Source organism: Euleptes europaea, chromosome 16 (genome assembly GCF_029931775.1).
Source record: "Euleptes europaea isolate rEulEur1 chromosome 16, rEulEur1.hap1, whole genome shotgun sequence".
Taxonomy (NCBI): domain Eukaryota; kingdom Metazoa; phylum Chordata; class Lepidosauria; order Squamata; family Sphaerodactylidae; genus Euleptes; species Euleptes europaea.
Window position 1 is genome coordinate 22165547 of NC_079327.1, and position 16510 is coordinate 22182056.

A 16510-nucleotide genomic window follows, 5' to 3' on the forward strand; every position below is an offset into this window, starting at 1 on the left:
GCACCCCCCACGCTACGCCACTGCTGGCCACCAAGATCAAGTTAAATCATGCCATGGTATTCCCTATTACTATGTATGGGTATGAAAGCTAGACAATGAAGAAAGCTGATAGGAAGAAAGTAGATTCCTTGGAAATGTGGTGTTGGAGGAGAGTGTTACAGAGACCGTGGACTGCCAAAAAAACAAATCAGTGGGTTATAGATCAAATCAAGCCTGAACTGACCCTAGAAGCTAAAATGACTAAACTGAGGCTTTCGTATTTTGGTCACATTATGAGAAGGCAAGAGTCATTGGAAAAGACAGTCATGCTAGCAAAAGTTGAGGGCAGCAGGAAAAGAGGAAGACCCAGCAAGAGATGGATGGACTCAATAAAGGAAGCCACAGCCCTCAATTTGCAAGATCTGAGCAAGGCTGTCAAAGATAGGACATTTTGGAGGACTTTGATTCATAGGGTCGCCATGAGTCGGAAGCGACTTGACGGCACTTAACACACACCTTCACATCAGATGATGTATTTTGTGCTTTGTATATGTACAGTGAGGGAAAAAAGTATTTGATCCCCTGCTGAATTTGCCCGTTTCCCCTCTGACGAAGAAGTGACCAGTCCATAATTTTAATGGTAGGTTTATTGTAGCTGTGAGAGACAGAATAACAACAGGAAAAACCCCAGAAACCCAGAAGACAAAAGTCAGAGATTGATGTGCATTATAATGAGTGAAATAAGTATTTGATCCCTTTGCAAAAGATGACTTAGTACTTGGTGGCAAAACCCTTGTTGGCAATTACAGAGGTCAGATGTTTCTTGTAGGTGGCCACCAGGTTTGCACACACCTCAGGCAGTATTTTGTCCCACTCCTCTTTGCAGATCCTCTCCAAGTCAGTAAGATTTCGAGGCTGATGTGTAGCTACTGGAACCTTCAGCTGCCTCCACAGATTTTCGATGGGATTAAGGTCTGGAGACTGGCTAGGCCACTCCAGGACCTTAATGTGCTTCTTCTTGAGCCACTCCTTTGTTGCCTTCTTGATCCTCTCCTTTGTGTGTTTTGGGTCATTGTCATGCTGGAATACCCATCCTCGACCCATTTTCAATGCCCTGGCTGAGGGAAGGAGGTGCTCACCCAAGATTTGACGATACATGGTCCCGTCCATCGTCCCTTCGATGCGGTGAAGGTGTCCTGTCCCCTTAGCAGAAAAACACCCCCAAAGCAGAATATGTCCCCCTCCATGTTTGATGGTGGGGATGGTGTTCTTGGGGTCGTAGGCAGCATTCTTCCTCCTCCAAACACGGTGAGTTGAGTTGATGCCGAAGGGCTCGATTTTGGTCTCATCTGACCACAACACTTTCACCCAGTTCTCCTCTGGGTCATTCAGATGTGCATTGGCAAACTGCAGACGGGCCTGTACATGTGCTGTCTTCAGCAAGGGGACCTTGCGGGCTCTGCAAGATCTCAGTCCTTCACGGCGTAGTGTGTTACCAACTGTTTCCATGGTGACTATGGCCCCAGCTGCCCTGAGATCATTGACAAGTCCCCCCCCCCCCCCGTGTAGTTCTGGGCTGCTTCATCACCGTTCTCATGATCATTGCAACTCCACGAGATGAGATCTTGCATGGAGCCCCAGACCGAGGGAGGTTGACAGTTAGGGTTAGGGTTGTCACCTTCTCACCAAGCTGCTTGGCAATAGTCTTGTAGCCCAGTCCAGTCTTGTGCAGGTCTACAATCTTGTCCCTGACATCCTTGGACAGCTCTTTGGTCTTGGTCATGGTGGCTAGTTTGGAATCTGATGGATTGATTGCTTCTGACGACAGCATAACCCTAACCCTAATCTGGCTGGTTGATAGGGGATCAAATACTTATTTCACTCATTATAATGCACATCAATCTCTGACTTTTGTCTTCTGGGTTTCTGGGGTTTTTCCTGTTGTTATTCTGTCTCTCACAGCTCCAATAAAGCTACCATTAAAATTATGGGCTGGTCATTTCTTCATTAGAGGGCAGACGGGCAAATTTAGCAGGGGATCAAATACTTTTTTCCTCACTGTATGAGTGCACAAAAAAGAAATAATTTATCCTGAATGAGGATTTGATCCTTAGGCTTCCAGATACACTCAGTGTATAGTCCACACTGGGTCAAGTAATATATTGGTTACCATTTTTGCCTGGAGTTAATAGCATTTGTGTTTACTGTTTACTTCCTGTCTAAATATTTTATGGTCTTGGGCTGCTGTTTAAGTATATGTTGCTTATTTCTAGGACAGATATTTACACAAATATACTGATTATATATATACTGATTTAATCCGTCTATGTGTGTGTGTGTGTGTATACACACCCACACACACATACATAGATGGATAGATTAAATCAGTATATATATAATCAGTATAGATATATAATCAGAGAGAGAGAGGGAGAGAGAGAGAGAGATAAAGGGAGAGCACAAAGCCATTGCTGTGGTAATATTTCAATTTCTGCAATGTAATTCTGCACTTGTAGCAGTAATATAATTAAGTAGGAATTGTGACTTGTGGTATTTGTTAGTTATTTTAATTTAATTTAATTTGCTGTTATACTAGCATACGTGCCAAATGATGCACTTTCAATCCACTTTCAGTGCACTTTGCAGCTGGATTTTACTGTGTGAAATGGTAAAATCCACTTGAAAACGATCATTAAAGTGCGTTGAAAGTGGAATGAAAGTGCATTACTCAGCATGTGTGAAAGCGCCCTCGGTTAAGTTAATCTGATACACTGAAATTCAAAAGATTCTTTTCATATTTAATGCAGTTTTTAAAATGTTCCTTCCCACAAACACCTTCTTAATACGCCAGTTGCTTTCTGCTGTGTTATAGGACGTGCGGTCAGTTGTCACGTTTGTATGACACTGATCAAAGTCTGAACTTCTGTCTAATTGTTCCCTGCTGCTAGGCTACCCTGTTATGATCAAGGCTTCAGCAGGTGGCGGAGGGAAAGGCATGAGAATCGCGTGGGATGATGAAGAGACCAGGTGAGATGCTGTCCAAAAAATGAGTTTTGATTAATGTGGCTCTTCTTCTAATACCCACTGACTTACCCCTAATATCCACTGTAGCATATTTTGGCAGTTGTTTAATACTGAAGTTTTTTTTGTGTGGGCATTTTGATTGTGAATCCAATTGTATAATGTGCTGTAGCGTTATGAAATAAAATAGAAAAGGTATTTGCCCAATTCTTTTGTCATTGCCAATGTGTGCTGTTTTTTTTTAAAGAACAAAACAGAACAAAATAGAAACAATATATGTATCTTTTGTCAGTGTAAATTGTTGAAAACAATTAAATGCATATTTTCTTATATTTGGCTCCATAATTTGAAACTTTTCGCCGAATGAATTTTGAATAGTGTTAGTTTCAAGGCAATACGATATGTTCAGTGCTAATCTTTTAGTAAATATGTCAGTTGCAAGATTTCACATCTTTTCTTCCTGGGGCATGCAGGTGATCACATTTAGTCCAGTCACTTTCATTGATGACACAGACCTAAGAAGAGCCTTGCTAGTTCAAAACAAAGGTCCATCATGTCCAGCATTCTGTGTCCCGAGAGCGGATGCCCAGGTGCTCCTGGAAAGGTTATAAGTAGGACACCAAACCCAAACAGCCCTCCCCTATTTTTGTCCCTGGCATCTTGCATTCACAGCCCATTCCTGACCTCAAAGGATGAAAGTCCTTTGGAGGCCAAAAAGAAGCTTGGCCACTTACGCTGTCCAGGTTGGCATGGACACCGGTGGGGGGACCTGGATGCTAGTCTCCCGGTGCTGCCATAGAAGCGCTGCCTAGGGACGCCAGTTGGGCCTTCTGCTGGTGTCCCGCCTGCACAAAGCCCTGTGCCGGAGTCCCAGGGGGCATGATGGGGGCGGAGCTGCCAGTAGGCAGCTTCCTGTCCCCTTTCAGCCTGGTACGCTGACGGGGAGAACAGCGTTGCTGCGCCAGCTTTTTTTCTGTACTTTTGGGACCCATTTGCACAATAACTCCTTGCTGCTTTCCCCCTTTATAGTATAAAATGTAGAAATCTCACAACTCTGAACAAGTCTATATTTTATTTTTCATATCTAGTATTTACAAATATGTACCATTAGTGAACAGCAGGGTTTATTGAATCACAGTTTTTTACATTATGCCTAGGCAACCACAGATTTATGGTTTAGACTCCCAGTGATTCCTTTCCCAGCTTTCCCGTTTCTCTTCTTTCCTCTGTCCTAGCCACCTACCTGCGAGAGAGTCGCAACCCACTTTTGGGTACCGTCCTACTGGTCTTATCTTATTGTAAAAAATAAAAAACAGTGGCCTTACTTGCAAAATAATGTCTAACAGCCCAATCCTAAGGGAGGGGGTAGTTCAGCTGTGGCTGGGGACAGCATAGCCACGCCACTCCTGAACGGCTTGTGTAAGTGGCCCTGTGCTGGCGTTGGTGCCACTTCAGCCCATGCAAGTGGCACTAACACCGTCGCGGAGGTCACACCAGCTCCTATCCCCTTTAGTCCCTCCTGTTAGGATTGCGCAGTAAGAAACCTTAGTGCTAAGATCATGCATCAAAAATAGATTTAATGCATATAATATCAAAGCACTAAAAATAACAACCTGCCCAATAAATCTGAATATGAATTTCTTCAACCTGCTGCTTTACTGCTTAATATACTAATAAAAACCATCTATTCATAGAGCTAGCATGTATGGATCACATTTCAAATGAAGGTTCTCTTGTCTTCAGCAGTTTCCATGGATGGGAGGAGTTACAAAAACAATTCTCATATTGTGCAGAAAGAGCTGTGCTTGAGAAAAAGTTTAAATGAACATTTTAAAAAGTTCTGAAATGCCTGAGGATCAACATTGTAACATCTCTGGTCACTCCATCATAGACCTCAAAAAGATATATTTGGGCATATATACAGAACATGAGGTGGCAGAAGAAGAATTTTAGAAGTCTGATTCTGTGTTAATCAAGATGTAAACAGGAATTATGGTTTCTTCTCATGCATGAGCTTGAGAAAAGCATTGTTTTTTTTACCCTTCATTTCTCAATGAAAAATTCTTAGTGAATGTCCTGTCAAGATTTCCTGAATAAACATTCCACCAGCTGATTTCATTAGCTTGCTGCTGGCAGTTCATCTGTGGAATTCTGTGCAGTCCCCCATTGTGTGCAGTCCCCCATTCTGTGCCGTCCCTGTGCATGTGCAGGCCTGCCGACCAGAGATTTTTACCTAGCTCTACCACTAGGGGGCTCAGTGCGTCAGCGCCGTCCACCCATTCCCACCTAAAGGCAGCCACATGTCCTCACACTGCTGTGCCCCTTCAATTCCATCTTCACCGCCGCTGGAGAAAGAAGCTTCTACTGCTGCCCTGTCTTTAATCGGTTGGAGCTTGGAACTTTGGCCTACGAGGCAGCTTTCTACTTTGGAGATGAGAGTCGAATAAAAGCTATCCACATCTCAGGAGAGTTGACCGTCAGGGCAGATATGCTCAGCAGGGCCTTCCCTGCAGCACACGAATGGTCCATAAAAGATGTCTACCTGGAACCCATATTCCAGTTATGGGGGTACCCAAACCTTGTCCTCTTTGCCATGGATGCCAGTGCAAAGACGGAAATATTTTGCTCCCAGGCTGGGAGGGATGTAGCATCACTGGGAGATGAATTTCAGATATGGTGGCAGGGGAGGTTCTACTATGTTCCCCCCTATTCTACTTGTCTCCAGGGTTCTGGGGAAGATGATGCAGGAGCAAGCCAGAGGGATCATAGTTACCCCCTTTTGGCACAGATAAGTGTGGATGGACATGTCAAAGAGACAGTACATCAGGGTCCTGTTGATCCCAGTTCTGTTGTTTTGGGAGGACAACCTTCACCTTGACATCCCTCATCTCTGCCTCACTTCTTGGAGGGTATAACTAATAGCCAGTTCTCCACAGAAGTGCATGACATCCTGCTCCAAGCCCTCAAGCCTTCAACTAGGTGGACCTACGAGGCCAAGTGGGATCACTTCACTAAATGGTGTGAAGAGTGTGGTTCCATCTAAGACGCCTTTAGCTGCCATCTTTGATTACCTTTTGGCCATTAAGGCAACAGGCCTAAGTTTTACATTGGTGAAGGTTCACTTGGCTGCCATCTCAGCCTTCCATGAGGGGGTTCCACAGTGTTCTCTCATAAGACCTCAAAGCGGTTCCTAAACAGCCTATTCAATTTGTATCCTCATGGGACTCCCATAGTCACAAAATGGACATTGTCATTAGTGCTGGCCAAATTGATGTCTAAACCATTTGAGCCCTTAGCCATGACTTCACTTAGATTATTATCGATGAAGGTCTGTTTCTTAGTAGCTATCACTTCTGCTAGGAGGTTAGGTGAGATAGCAGCCCTTAACATGGAGCCCCCCTTCCTAAAGGTCTTCCCAGAGAGGGTTATTTTGAGGTGTCCCATCCAAATACTTGCTAGGGTCAACCCTGCTTAACTTCTGAGATTTGAAGAGATCAGGCTAGCCATTACAATCATTTAATTGTCTCCTATATGCTCCATTAGACACTTGCGGCTCACCTGAAAGTACAGGTGTTGGTCTGACAGGGAGGGATGTCGATGGCAGGAACCCTTCTTGCATGGGGAGGGGTCAGGAACAAGGGAGGAGGCTTGGATCATGCCCTTAATTTCTTAAATTATCTAACTAATGTTCATCTGAAAAATGGAGGAAAAGAGTTGTTCCTATGGGGGAAGACAAGCAGGGAGGCAAGTGGGGTATAAATATCTGAATACAAAAAATAAAAGGATGACAATTTTTTATGAGCACAGGGGTCCCTAAGGGACCTTGAAATGCTGAAAAAGCATTGCATTTATCAGAGGTTGTAGGTAACCGTGTTGGTCCAAAGCAAAATCCAGAAACAAAAATCTGTGAAATACCTTTCATTAAATAAAAAGTATTACTTGGATTTTGGTTTTGCAGTTATCAGGAAACCTAAATAAGCACTATGATACAAATCATGGTCACCAAATTTTAATTGCACATGGTAGGTTTTTTTTTTTTTTTTTGGTTAAGTATCTAAAGAAATAGGCAGGTAAAAGGATCAACAGCTGGTGACATTTTCCTTGTTTGTGAAAAGCCTCAAGAATGCTATTCAGCTTATTTCCGTTTTGTGGCAGATGGTCATCTTGCTGGTATTATATTCGCTTTGCATCTGCTCCATTTCCGTATCCCAAGAGCATGCAAAGGAGGAGAGGAGAAGATTTGACTTACTGATGGGGAAAAAAGAGAACCACATTTAGATTGGCTCTTAAATTTTTACCATCAGTCTAATTTAGTAGCAAGTCCCTGTTAAAAATTCATTGTTTGTTGCCATGCCGAGGTTAACTTTAATCTTGCTTTTATATACATGTGAAGTACGTATTATAAATATCAGGGAAAACTAGTATAGATACCTAGCTTATTTTCAAAAATTTGGGGAAATAAATACATATTAGAGTGCTCTCTTTGGATTTTTCATTATGTTATCTGCGGCTTCTGGAGATTGAGATAAATAAGTATCTATCACCACCAATGGCCAAGAAATGTTTCTTCTTATGGTCTGATTGTGAGACAGACGTGTATGGGAGTCATGTTCATTCTCTATCCTTCATCGTGGCCCAATAAAACTACAAGCAATTTAGGTTTCATTACAAGCTCTTCTCTTCTTCTTATCAGGTCTGTCTTTGTTGGATGGACCATTTCACACTTTTAGGACCTGGGTTAAAAGGGCTGCAGACCTGTGTTTCTTGCTCCTCTGTCTACTGTTCAAATTTCAGCTGATATAAATATAATGCGTTTTTATGCAGACGTTATTCCCAAAGTAGTGATTATTTCCCAAGTACATATATTGAGTCTAGATGTGTCTAACTTTAGAAGTAAAGTGTAGTCTTATCCTTACTGACATGAAGCGGGCTGGTGAACAGTTTTCATCTCATGTGTTTTCCTATGTTCTTATGAAGGGTTTATCTTCATTGTTTCACCAAAAAAAATTATTAGTATTTTTTAAAATGGCTTTACAGAAGGTCTCTGAGTTAATTATTTTTAAAGGTCAGTGTGTTTGTTACTAATTTTTTTCTGGTCATGATAGCATATATGTAACAAGAAGTCTTTATACAAACTTAGTTCCCCAATGTTTGTTTAGTTACATATATTTTTTTCAGATGTACATAGCTTTAAGGTCAAGATTGCCACCAAGGTTCTAGGATACGTATGTGGCTAGATCAATCAATCAATTCATTTATTGTGGTCAATAGACCAAAACTATGTGGCTAGATACTTTTTCCATGGCAATATTTTTTTCATATTCGTGATGATTGCAGATCATGGCTTCTTACTGTCAGTTATCTTTGTCCTCTCCTGGCATCATTTAGTGATCTTCTATTTTTTTCAGACCTGGGACTCCCCTTTTAATCTCTGGGTGAAGCCATGGGGGCTACTTTATTTTTAAAATATACACGTGAATCTCTCTCTCTCTTGCTTCTGTTCCCTGCCCCTCTCCATCTTTTTCCTTCCCTTAAAATATATATAAAGAAATTATGACAAGGGTATCATTTTGGGTGATGAGGTGACTCAAAAGTTGACAATCAGCTCCCTGGAAATGTTAAACAGCCTGATCCTTTTGAGCTGTGTCAGGCAGAAACTTCTGCTACCTCAGCTACAGCAGGATCCTGCGCTCGGGAAGGCAGATGGAGTCATCGTGATTTTCTGCTCCCGGTATTTTGCAAACATAGGCCATCTTAAGAACACTGGGAGGGCTCCGGATTGCCTGACTGTATTGTAACTGCAGTCCCCTCCCTCTCTCTTGATAGTGCAGGACAAATTTATCAAAGCCAACAGACTCATAAAAATGAACTGGAAGTTAGTTTCAATACCTAGCTGCAATGGAACACATACTCCTAGTCCTCTCGGATGTATAGATTATTAATTAGGAATATTGATTTTAACAAAATAAAAATAATAAACAAGAACAGCAATCAATATTTTTAATTAGCATATGCATCAATTAATTGAAATAATCAGTTATACATATCATCCAACTGCTTACAGAAGGAAGCCAAAGAATTAAAATAGGCTTGTTTTAGCTGTTAAAATGGCACTGCTTCTAATGGCACCAAACACTTTTGTAAGTAGGTTTGATAAAAGAAAGTATAACAAATGTACTCAACTATGGACATATGGTGATTACTTTGGACATTATTTGTCCTACTTAGTCTCTTTTTAAAATAATTTATAAGTGGCCTTTTGTTGTTTTTGTGTTTAATCATTACAATCAACAAACATATTAATAGGACTTTCTCATATTTTCAGTGGACTGTATCCAGCCACACATTCCCAAAACTTAAGGCCATTGACATTTTTGTATGGGGGTTTGTGGGATTTATGTATTTAATTAGATTTCTACCCTGCCCTCAATCCCCGGGCAAAGCTGGGCTCAGGGCAGCCAACAACATGATATCAAATACAGTAAAATACTATAAAATACAATAAAATCACAGTATAACTAAAACAATTTAACATCCTATAAAACAACAATGAATTAACAGACAAGTGGCACTCAATTAGTAACACAATGAGGCCACTGTGGGTCTGGAAAGGCAGCCAGGGCCCTCACATAGGGTTGCCAGCTCCGGTTTGGGAAATACCTGGAGATTATGGGGTGAAGCCTGAGGAGGGCGGGATTTGAGGAGGGGAGGGACTTCAATGCCATCGAGTCCAATTGCCAAAGTGGCCATTTTCTCCGGGGGAACTGATCTCTATCGGCTGGAGATCAGTTGTAATAGCAGGAGATTGCCAGCTAGTACCTGGAGGTTGGCAACCCTACTCCCACATGATAGCCAGGACAATGTACAAAGCCCCCATACATAGTTGGAACAGTATATTAGCTCAAAAAGGGGAGGGCAGGGAAGCAAGCAGTGATGAAAAATCGTAGCTGCCCTCAACTATAGGCCTGGCAGAACAGCTCCGTTTTACAGGCCCCGCAGAATTAATTCCTTGAGGTCCTGTAGGGCCCTGATCACATTATGGAAGGAGTTCCACCAGGCTGGGACCAGAGCCAAAAAAGCCCTGGCCCTAGTTGAGGACTGCCGAACGCTCTTTGGGACCAGCAGGAGGTTGTTATAGGCAGAAGGTAATGCCATCTGTGGGGTAAGCCAGGAGAGGCGGTCCCGTAGATTCGAAGGTCCCAGACTGTGTAAGGCTTTAAAGGTTAAAACCAGCACCTTGAACCTGATCCGGTATTCCAGATGGAGCCAGAGCAGATGACAGGGCAATGGCTGAATATGAGCCCTCAGTGGGGTCCCCGTAAGGACTCTCGCTGTGTCATTTTGGACCAGCTGGAGTTTCCGGATCAGTCTCGAGGGCAGCTCTACATAGAGCGAGTTACAGTAACCCAGCCTGGAGGTGACTGTCGCATGGATCACCGTGGCTAAGCTGGGCCGGGAGAAGTAGGGCATCAACTGCCTGGCCCAACGGAAATGGAAAAAGACTGCCTTGGCCACGGCTGAGACCTGAGCCTCCATTATTAAGGAGGCATCAAGGATCACCCCCAGACTCTTGATGGCAGGGACAGGTGTTAATTGCATGCCACCAAGAGCCAGGAGCCGGCACCCCACCCCAGAACCTCCCCTGCTGAGCCACAGGACCTCAGTACAGGGCTGTAGGTGTAACTTTCTGTCCTCTTGTTTATGTGATTCTCATATTGTGAGTCCTTTACCCAGATATTCTTGAATGTGGTTATGACTATATGCAATGTGAAAGGGGAAAAATCCCAGCTTCATGTATATGATGGTAGGGTCTAAATATTCCTGGTTAGTCAGTAACAAGGAACAAGGTATTGTGGTTCAATGAATAGCTCAATGAAGACATCAGTTCAGTGTGTGGAGGTAGTGGGCCACTTTTGTACTTGGGATTATTAGGAAAGGAACCAGAAATTAAGGGGTCCATCATGATGTCTGGGTATAAGTTTGATGATGCAGCTGCATTTCAGATTCTGTGAACAGTTGTAATTATTGCAACCAAAATACTCAAGGCTTAGGAGCAGCTTTGCTGTGAAGAAAGGCTTGAAGCAAATGGTGCTTTTTTCTTTTAAAAATAATGACTGAATTTATGAATCTGTGCTTGGTATGGAAAAAGCAAATAGAGGGAAATTGTTTACCCTTTCTCATTACACTGGAACTTGGGATCACGAAACTGATTGGTGGTAGAAAGTGTGGATACAAGAAACCGTGCAATATTACATGGTGGACTTCATTTCAAGAAGATCGAGTGTTTCCATTCTGTTCGATGACTTTAGAGGGATTAGACAAATTCTTGGGTGATAGATCTAGCAACTACTATTTGTCATAAATCACAAAATCACACAAGGTTGGAAGAGACCAAAAGGGCCATCCAGTCCAACCCCCTGCCATGCAGGATCCCACAATCAAAGCACTCCCGACAGATGACCATCTAACCTCTGCTTGAAGACCTCCAAAGACGGGGATTCAACCCCCCCCCCGAGGCAGTGCATTCCACCGTCGAACCGCCCTCACCGTTAGAATGTTCTTCCTAATGTTTAGGTGGAATCGTTTTTCTCTTAGTTTAAATCCATCACTCCATGTCCTAGTCTCTGAAGCAACAGAGAACAAGCTAGTTCCCTCATTAACATGGCATCCCTTCAACTATTTAAACATGGCTATCATGTCACCCCTTAACCTTCTCTTCTCCAGACTAAACAAACCCAGCTCCTTAAGTCTCTCCTCATAGGGCATAGATTCCAGACCTTTGACCATTCTGGTCGCCCTCCTCTGGACACGCTCCAACTTTTCAACATCCTTCTTAAATTGTGGAGCTGCTGGGTTCAGAGGCGATATGAATACCAGTTGCTCTGGGGAGAGCCATTTTATCGCGCTGCTATTAACCTTTAAAACTTTGAATGCCCTTCATTCAGTTTAACTTTAGGACATCTCTCCTGCCTTTCAGCCCCGCATATACACCGAGATCATCTGAGTGACCCATGCTTAGGAGTTGCATCTTTGTTAGATGGTAGATTTGATTGCAACAAGTAGCGGATCCACCTTTATTAAAGAACATCACCCCCCACAAAAAAGCTCATTGACCCACCTTGGTCTGTTACCTTCAGACTCAGCTTGTGTGCATCCTGAAACATCAGACTTGCCACTGTTGGAGACATTTTGCTGATGGAACCTTGATTTGATCCAGCAAGGCAGTTCTCATGTTCTTATATCCACCTCCATACATCCATTCTTACACCCAAATTGTATGGCCAGTTCTGGATTATATGTGAGATACTGAGCATGCATTGTATCCAGACATACCCATGTGTATCCAGAGGTCTACCCAGAGGTCTCTAAGGTGTATTAGAGTGGGTCAGATGGTGCAAATTATTTCCCATTATCCAGAGAGGGGAGATCAAGGAGTGCCTTTTACCAACAGAAGTTGCCTGACGATTTGTGATCGTTACTAGGAAACAGTGGCCTGCCTACTGTGATCTGTGGCTTCGCAAATCGAGGCTGAACTGCTACTGTGCACTGCCTTTGAAAACTGGGAACCCTCAGTTAGTTCAAATACCTTTAAAGCTTTGAATGCTCTTGGTCCAGTTAACTGTAGAAAAATACCTCCTCCCTTTCAATCCCTTGTATACACTGAGATCCTCTGAGTGACCCATGCGTAGGAGATGCGTCTTTGTTTGATGGTAGACTGATTGCAAACGAGAACAGATCCTCCTTTGTAGTGGCACCTTTTTAAAGGGACATCCTCCCGCAAGAAGCCCATTGGGCCACCCTGGCCTTTATTTATACAAAGTCAGTATAAACCAACTAGATTTTGCTAGGGGTCAGACCTTGATGACTGCATAAATTGGCATAGGTTTTCTATTTTTCTTTTGATCTTTTGTTGCTTTTCTAATCGGTATTGTGTTAAGTATTGTTAGGTGCCTTGTTGGTTACAGGAAGCCATGTTTGATGGGGTACAAATCCAAACCAGCAGAAATTATATAATGATTGAGTGTGTGGACAGGGAGAAATTTTTCTCCCTCTCCCATAATACTAGAATGTGGGGTCATCTGCTGAAGCTGAAGGGTGAGAGATTCAAAACAGATAAAAGGAAGTATTTTTTCACACAACGCATGGTTAAATTGTGGAACTCCCTGCCCCAAAATGTGGTGATGGCTGCCAACTTGGAAGGCTTTAAGAGGGGAGTGGACATGTTCATGGAGGAAAGGGGTATTCATGGCTACTAGTTAAAATGGATACTAGTCATGATGCATACCTATTCTCTCTAGTATCAGAGGAGCATGTCTATTATTTTGGGTGCGGTGGAACACAGGCAGGATGGTGCTGCTGCAGTCGTCTTGTTTGTGGGTTTTCTAGAGGCACCTGGTTGGCCACTGTGTGAACAGACTGCTGAACTTGATGGGCCTTGGTCTGATCCAGCAGGGCTTTTCTTATGTTCTTATTCTGGGAAACTGGGTAGACTTTTTAGAGCAGTTAATTCATGTTAAATACTTCCCTCATAACCATGAAGGCTAATCAATCATTGTTGAACAAAAAAGAGAAAAGAAAAGGCGAGCTGTGATTTTTGAGAATATCAGAGTCTATAGAGGGCTTATGGGGAGAGAGACAAAATATAGATCTAATTATTTTCCCTGTTTGAATACTGTTGTCTATGCTATAACATTAAACCCTTGGAAGCTATAACTGGCATCTAAAACATTCTTAATGGAGGATGCATGGCCTCCAAGGGTGAACTACAATTCTTGGGAGGCGTCCAGGACTTTGGAGGAAGTTTGGGATTTGAGGGAAACACTTGCAGAATAGGGATCAAACCTAAATCGAAGGGGATGGTTTCTAGCCATCAGGCACAGGGGGTCTCATTGAATGTATTTCTGACATCTGTATATTTGTACCATATGCAGAAGTTCATAAATTAAATCTCCTTGTAATACTTTTGTAAAAAAAATTAACTTGTGGTTTGAGGAAGCATTCGATGATCATGTTGCATACTTGGTGGGCCAAAGTGGACTAAAGATTAAGAATCAATGTTCTGTTGCCCTGTGGAATTCCTTATCGAAGTTTCCTTGCGTTTGGGTCCACTGTAGTTTCTTTGCTGTGGTTGCCATTCCCTTGAGCTTCAGGAGAAGGATGGCCAGCAGTGATCTCCTGCCAAAAGTGAGGTTCTAGAGCAGTGGTTTCCAAAGTGGACAGTACCACCCCCTGGGGGGAGGTAGGATTACCTAGGGGGGCACTAAGAGGCAAGGGGGCAGCAGGGGGCTGCTAGAGGTGGGCCCCTTCAACTGTATTGTTGGATAGGATAGGGGGCACTGGGGTTGAGTTTGTGGAACAAAGGGAGCAGTGGTCCGAAATGTTTGGGAACCACTGTTCTAGAACTTCTGCCGCACATACAAAACTTCCTGTGTGGCTCTTTGAACCATAGCCTAAGCCACAGACAGACATCCATGGTGTAGGTGCTGAACAGCATCATGCTAGTCCATTTGGCTTCACACACATGGATGGTTGTCTACCCAAGATACCGAGGTGAGTCCCTCAGGCACTGTAGCACCACTGGGGTTCAACTTGCTCTTGCTGTGATTGGCTGAGAAGAACCTCTGCATTTCTGTCCCCACCCTTGTTTGCTGGTCCATTTCACAAGTAGATATTGCGGGGATTTTTGTTAGCACTCTGGCCAAAAAAGTTGCCTACCCTGGCCCAATTGTTCGATAAAAGCTCAATGTACTCGTTTCTGTTTTTCTAAGTCTCTATTTTGTTTGCCTTAAAGGGAAGGTTTTAGGTTTTCATCTCAGGAAGCTGCCTCAAGTTTTGGCGATGATCGATTGCTAATAGAAAAGTTTATTGATAACCCTCGACACATAGAAATTCAGGTTGGTATTTTTTCCCACACGTATTCAATATTTTTGTTGTTGGAATTGATGACTGAATTAATGTTGAAGTAATTTGTCCTGAGCATTCTTCACTTTTATCATGTCACACATTAAAACTGATTTTTGAATAATAAAGAACAGAGATTTATCTTTAAACTCTGAATATTTGCTTCTTGGTTCATATATTAAACATTATTGTAGATGAGAATAGTGGTAAGTTAATCTTCTGCTGCAAAAAATCTAAATCGTAAGTTGATCTTAAAAATTTATTCCCTCCCCCATCTGAAATTCAAAGGCCTTAACTTCTGTCATGAATTTTGTTTAGGTAGCTTGGAATAAGCTCTAATAGCAGGACAATAAATTAACGTAACACAAACCCTTCTCTATTCATGGACAGCTTTGACAGTGTTTAACCCAGTCCCTGCAGTCATGTAGCATTATAACCTAAACTTTCTTAGAACATGGTAACATCCAGATTCTCAATGCAGTGACCAGAATCCAAAGAACTGCCAAGGGTACTTTGGACTTAGCACCTTCACATGGTGTGTAATACCCACTTTTGAAATGGGAGCATTACTAACAAAGCAGTTTACAATATGGCTTAACAGTTTGCTATTCACTGGGCATATGCAAATCCTTTGACATTGCTGTTAATCTCTTCCCTACTTCCTAAAAAATATGAGTAGATCCAGTCCTCGACAGGTACTAGGAAACAGTTTAACAAAAACAAACAAACAAACTAAAATATTCTTTGAGGAAATTTTCCATATTTAAAATAGTTCCTTAAAGTGGTATCTCTTGGCTGTATCTTTATTTTATTTTTTTAAATAAATGTTTATTAATTTTTATAACATAACATAAAAAACAAACAAATAATACCAAAAAAGGAAAAGATAATACAGAAGAGTATCTTATCTTAATTATTCATTATTACAATCATTATTACTTAGTTGATATTCAAAAAGATACCCCTTCCCCCTCCACCCACCAAAGAAAAAACTGACCCTTCACCCGACTTCCGAAGAAGTGTCTGAACAGTATTTATTGTACTTGTTATGCAAAAATTACAGTATTATTAAAACTAATTTCTTGGCTGTATCTTTATTGTATGCTCCCAGGAGGTCTTTGGCCTTTCTTGCTTGATTTATTTTATTTATTTCCAATTGCTTTTGAAATGAGGATTTCAGAAACAATTTAATATATGGTATGGAGGTTTGTTCAAAGAATAAAACTGAGAAGTCCCACAAGGCAGGTCCCTTTGAGAATGCATAAAGCAAGTCTATGCAGAGATACCACTGGACTCGGGACCAGACCCTCCATGGCCACTGTGGGAGCTTCTGCAGCCTCACCCCCACTGACAACAGAGCCCAGAAGCATCCTGGGGGACAACATGGGCCCTGGAAACAGTGTCAGGCCTGGAATGATGAGCCAGCGTGGTGTAGTGGTTAAGAGCGTTGGTTTGGAGCAGTGGGCTCTGATCTGGAGAACCGGGCTTGATTCCCCACTCCTCCACATGAGTGGCGGAGGTTTATCTGGTAAACCGTGTTGGTTTCCCCACTCCTACACATGAAGCCAGCTGGCCCCAGGGTGATATGTTCAAATAAATGCAGTCCAGT

General features: G+C 42.4%; 1 protein-coding gene across 1 annotated transcript in view; it reads left to right on the forward strand.

Annotated features, from left to right (window-relative positions):
- Nucleotides 1-16510, forward strand: part of PCCA (propionyl-CoA carboxylase subunit alpha) — a 306082-nt gene that overhangs the window by 106792 nt on the left and 182780 nt on the right. The window contains exons 9-10 of the mRNA XM_056861686.1: nucleotides 2928-3006; nucleotides 14792-14894. Of these exons, the coding sequence (XP_056717664.1) occupies nucleotides 2928-3006; nucleotides 14792-14894 (182 nt within the window). The remainder of the gene's footprint in view (nucleotides 1-2927; nucleotides 3007-14791; nucleotides 14895-16510) is intronic.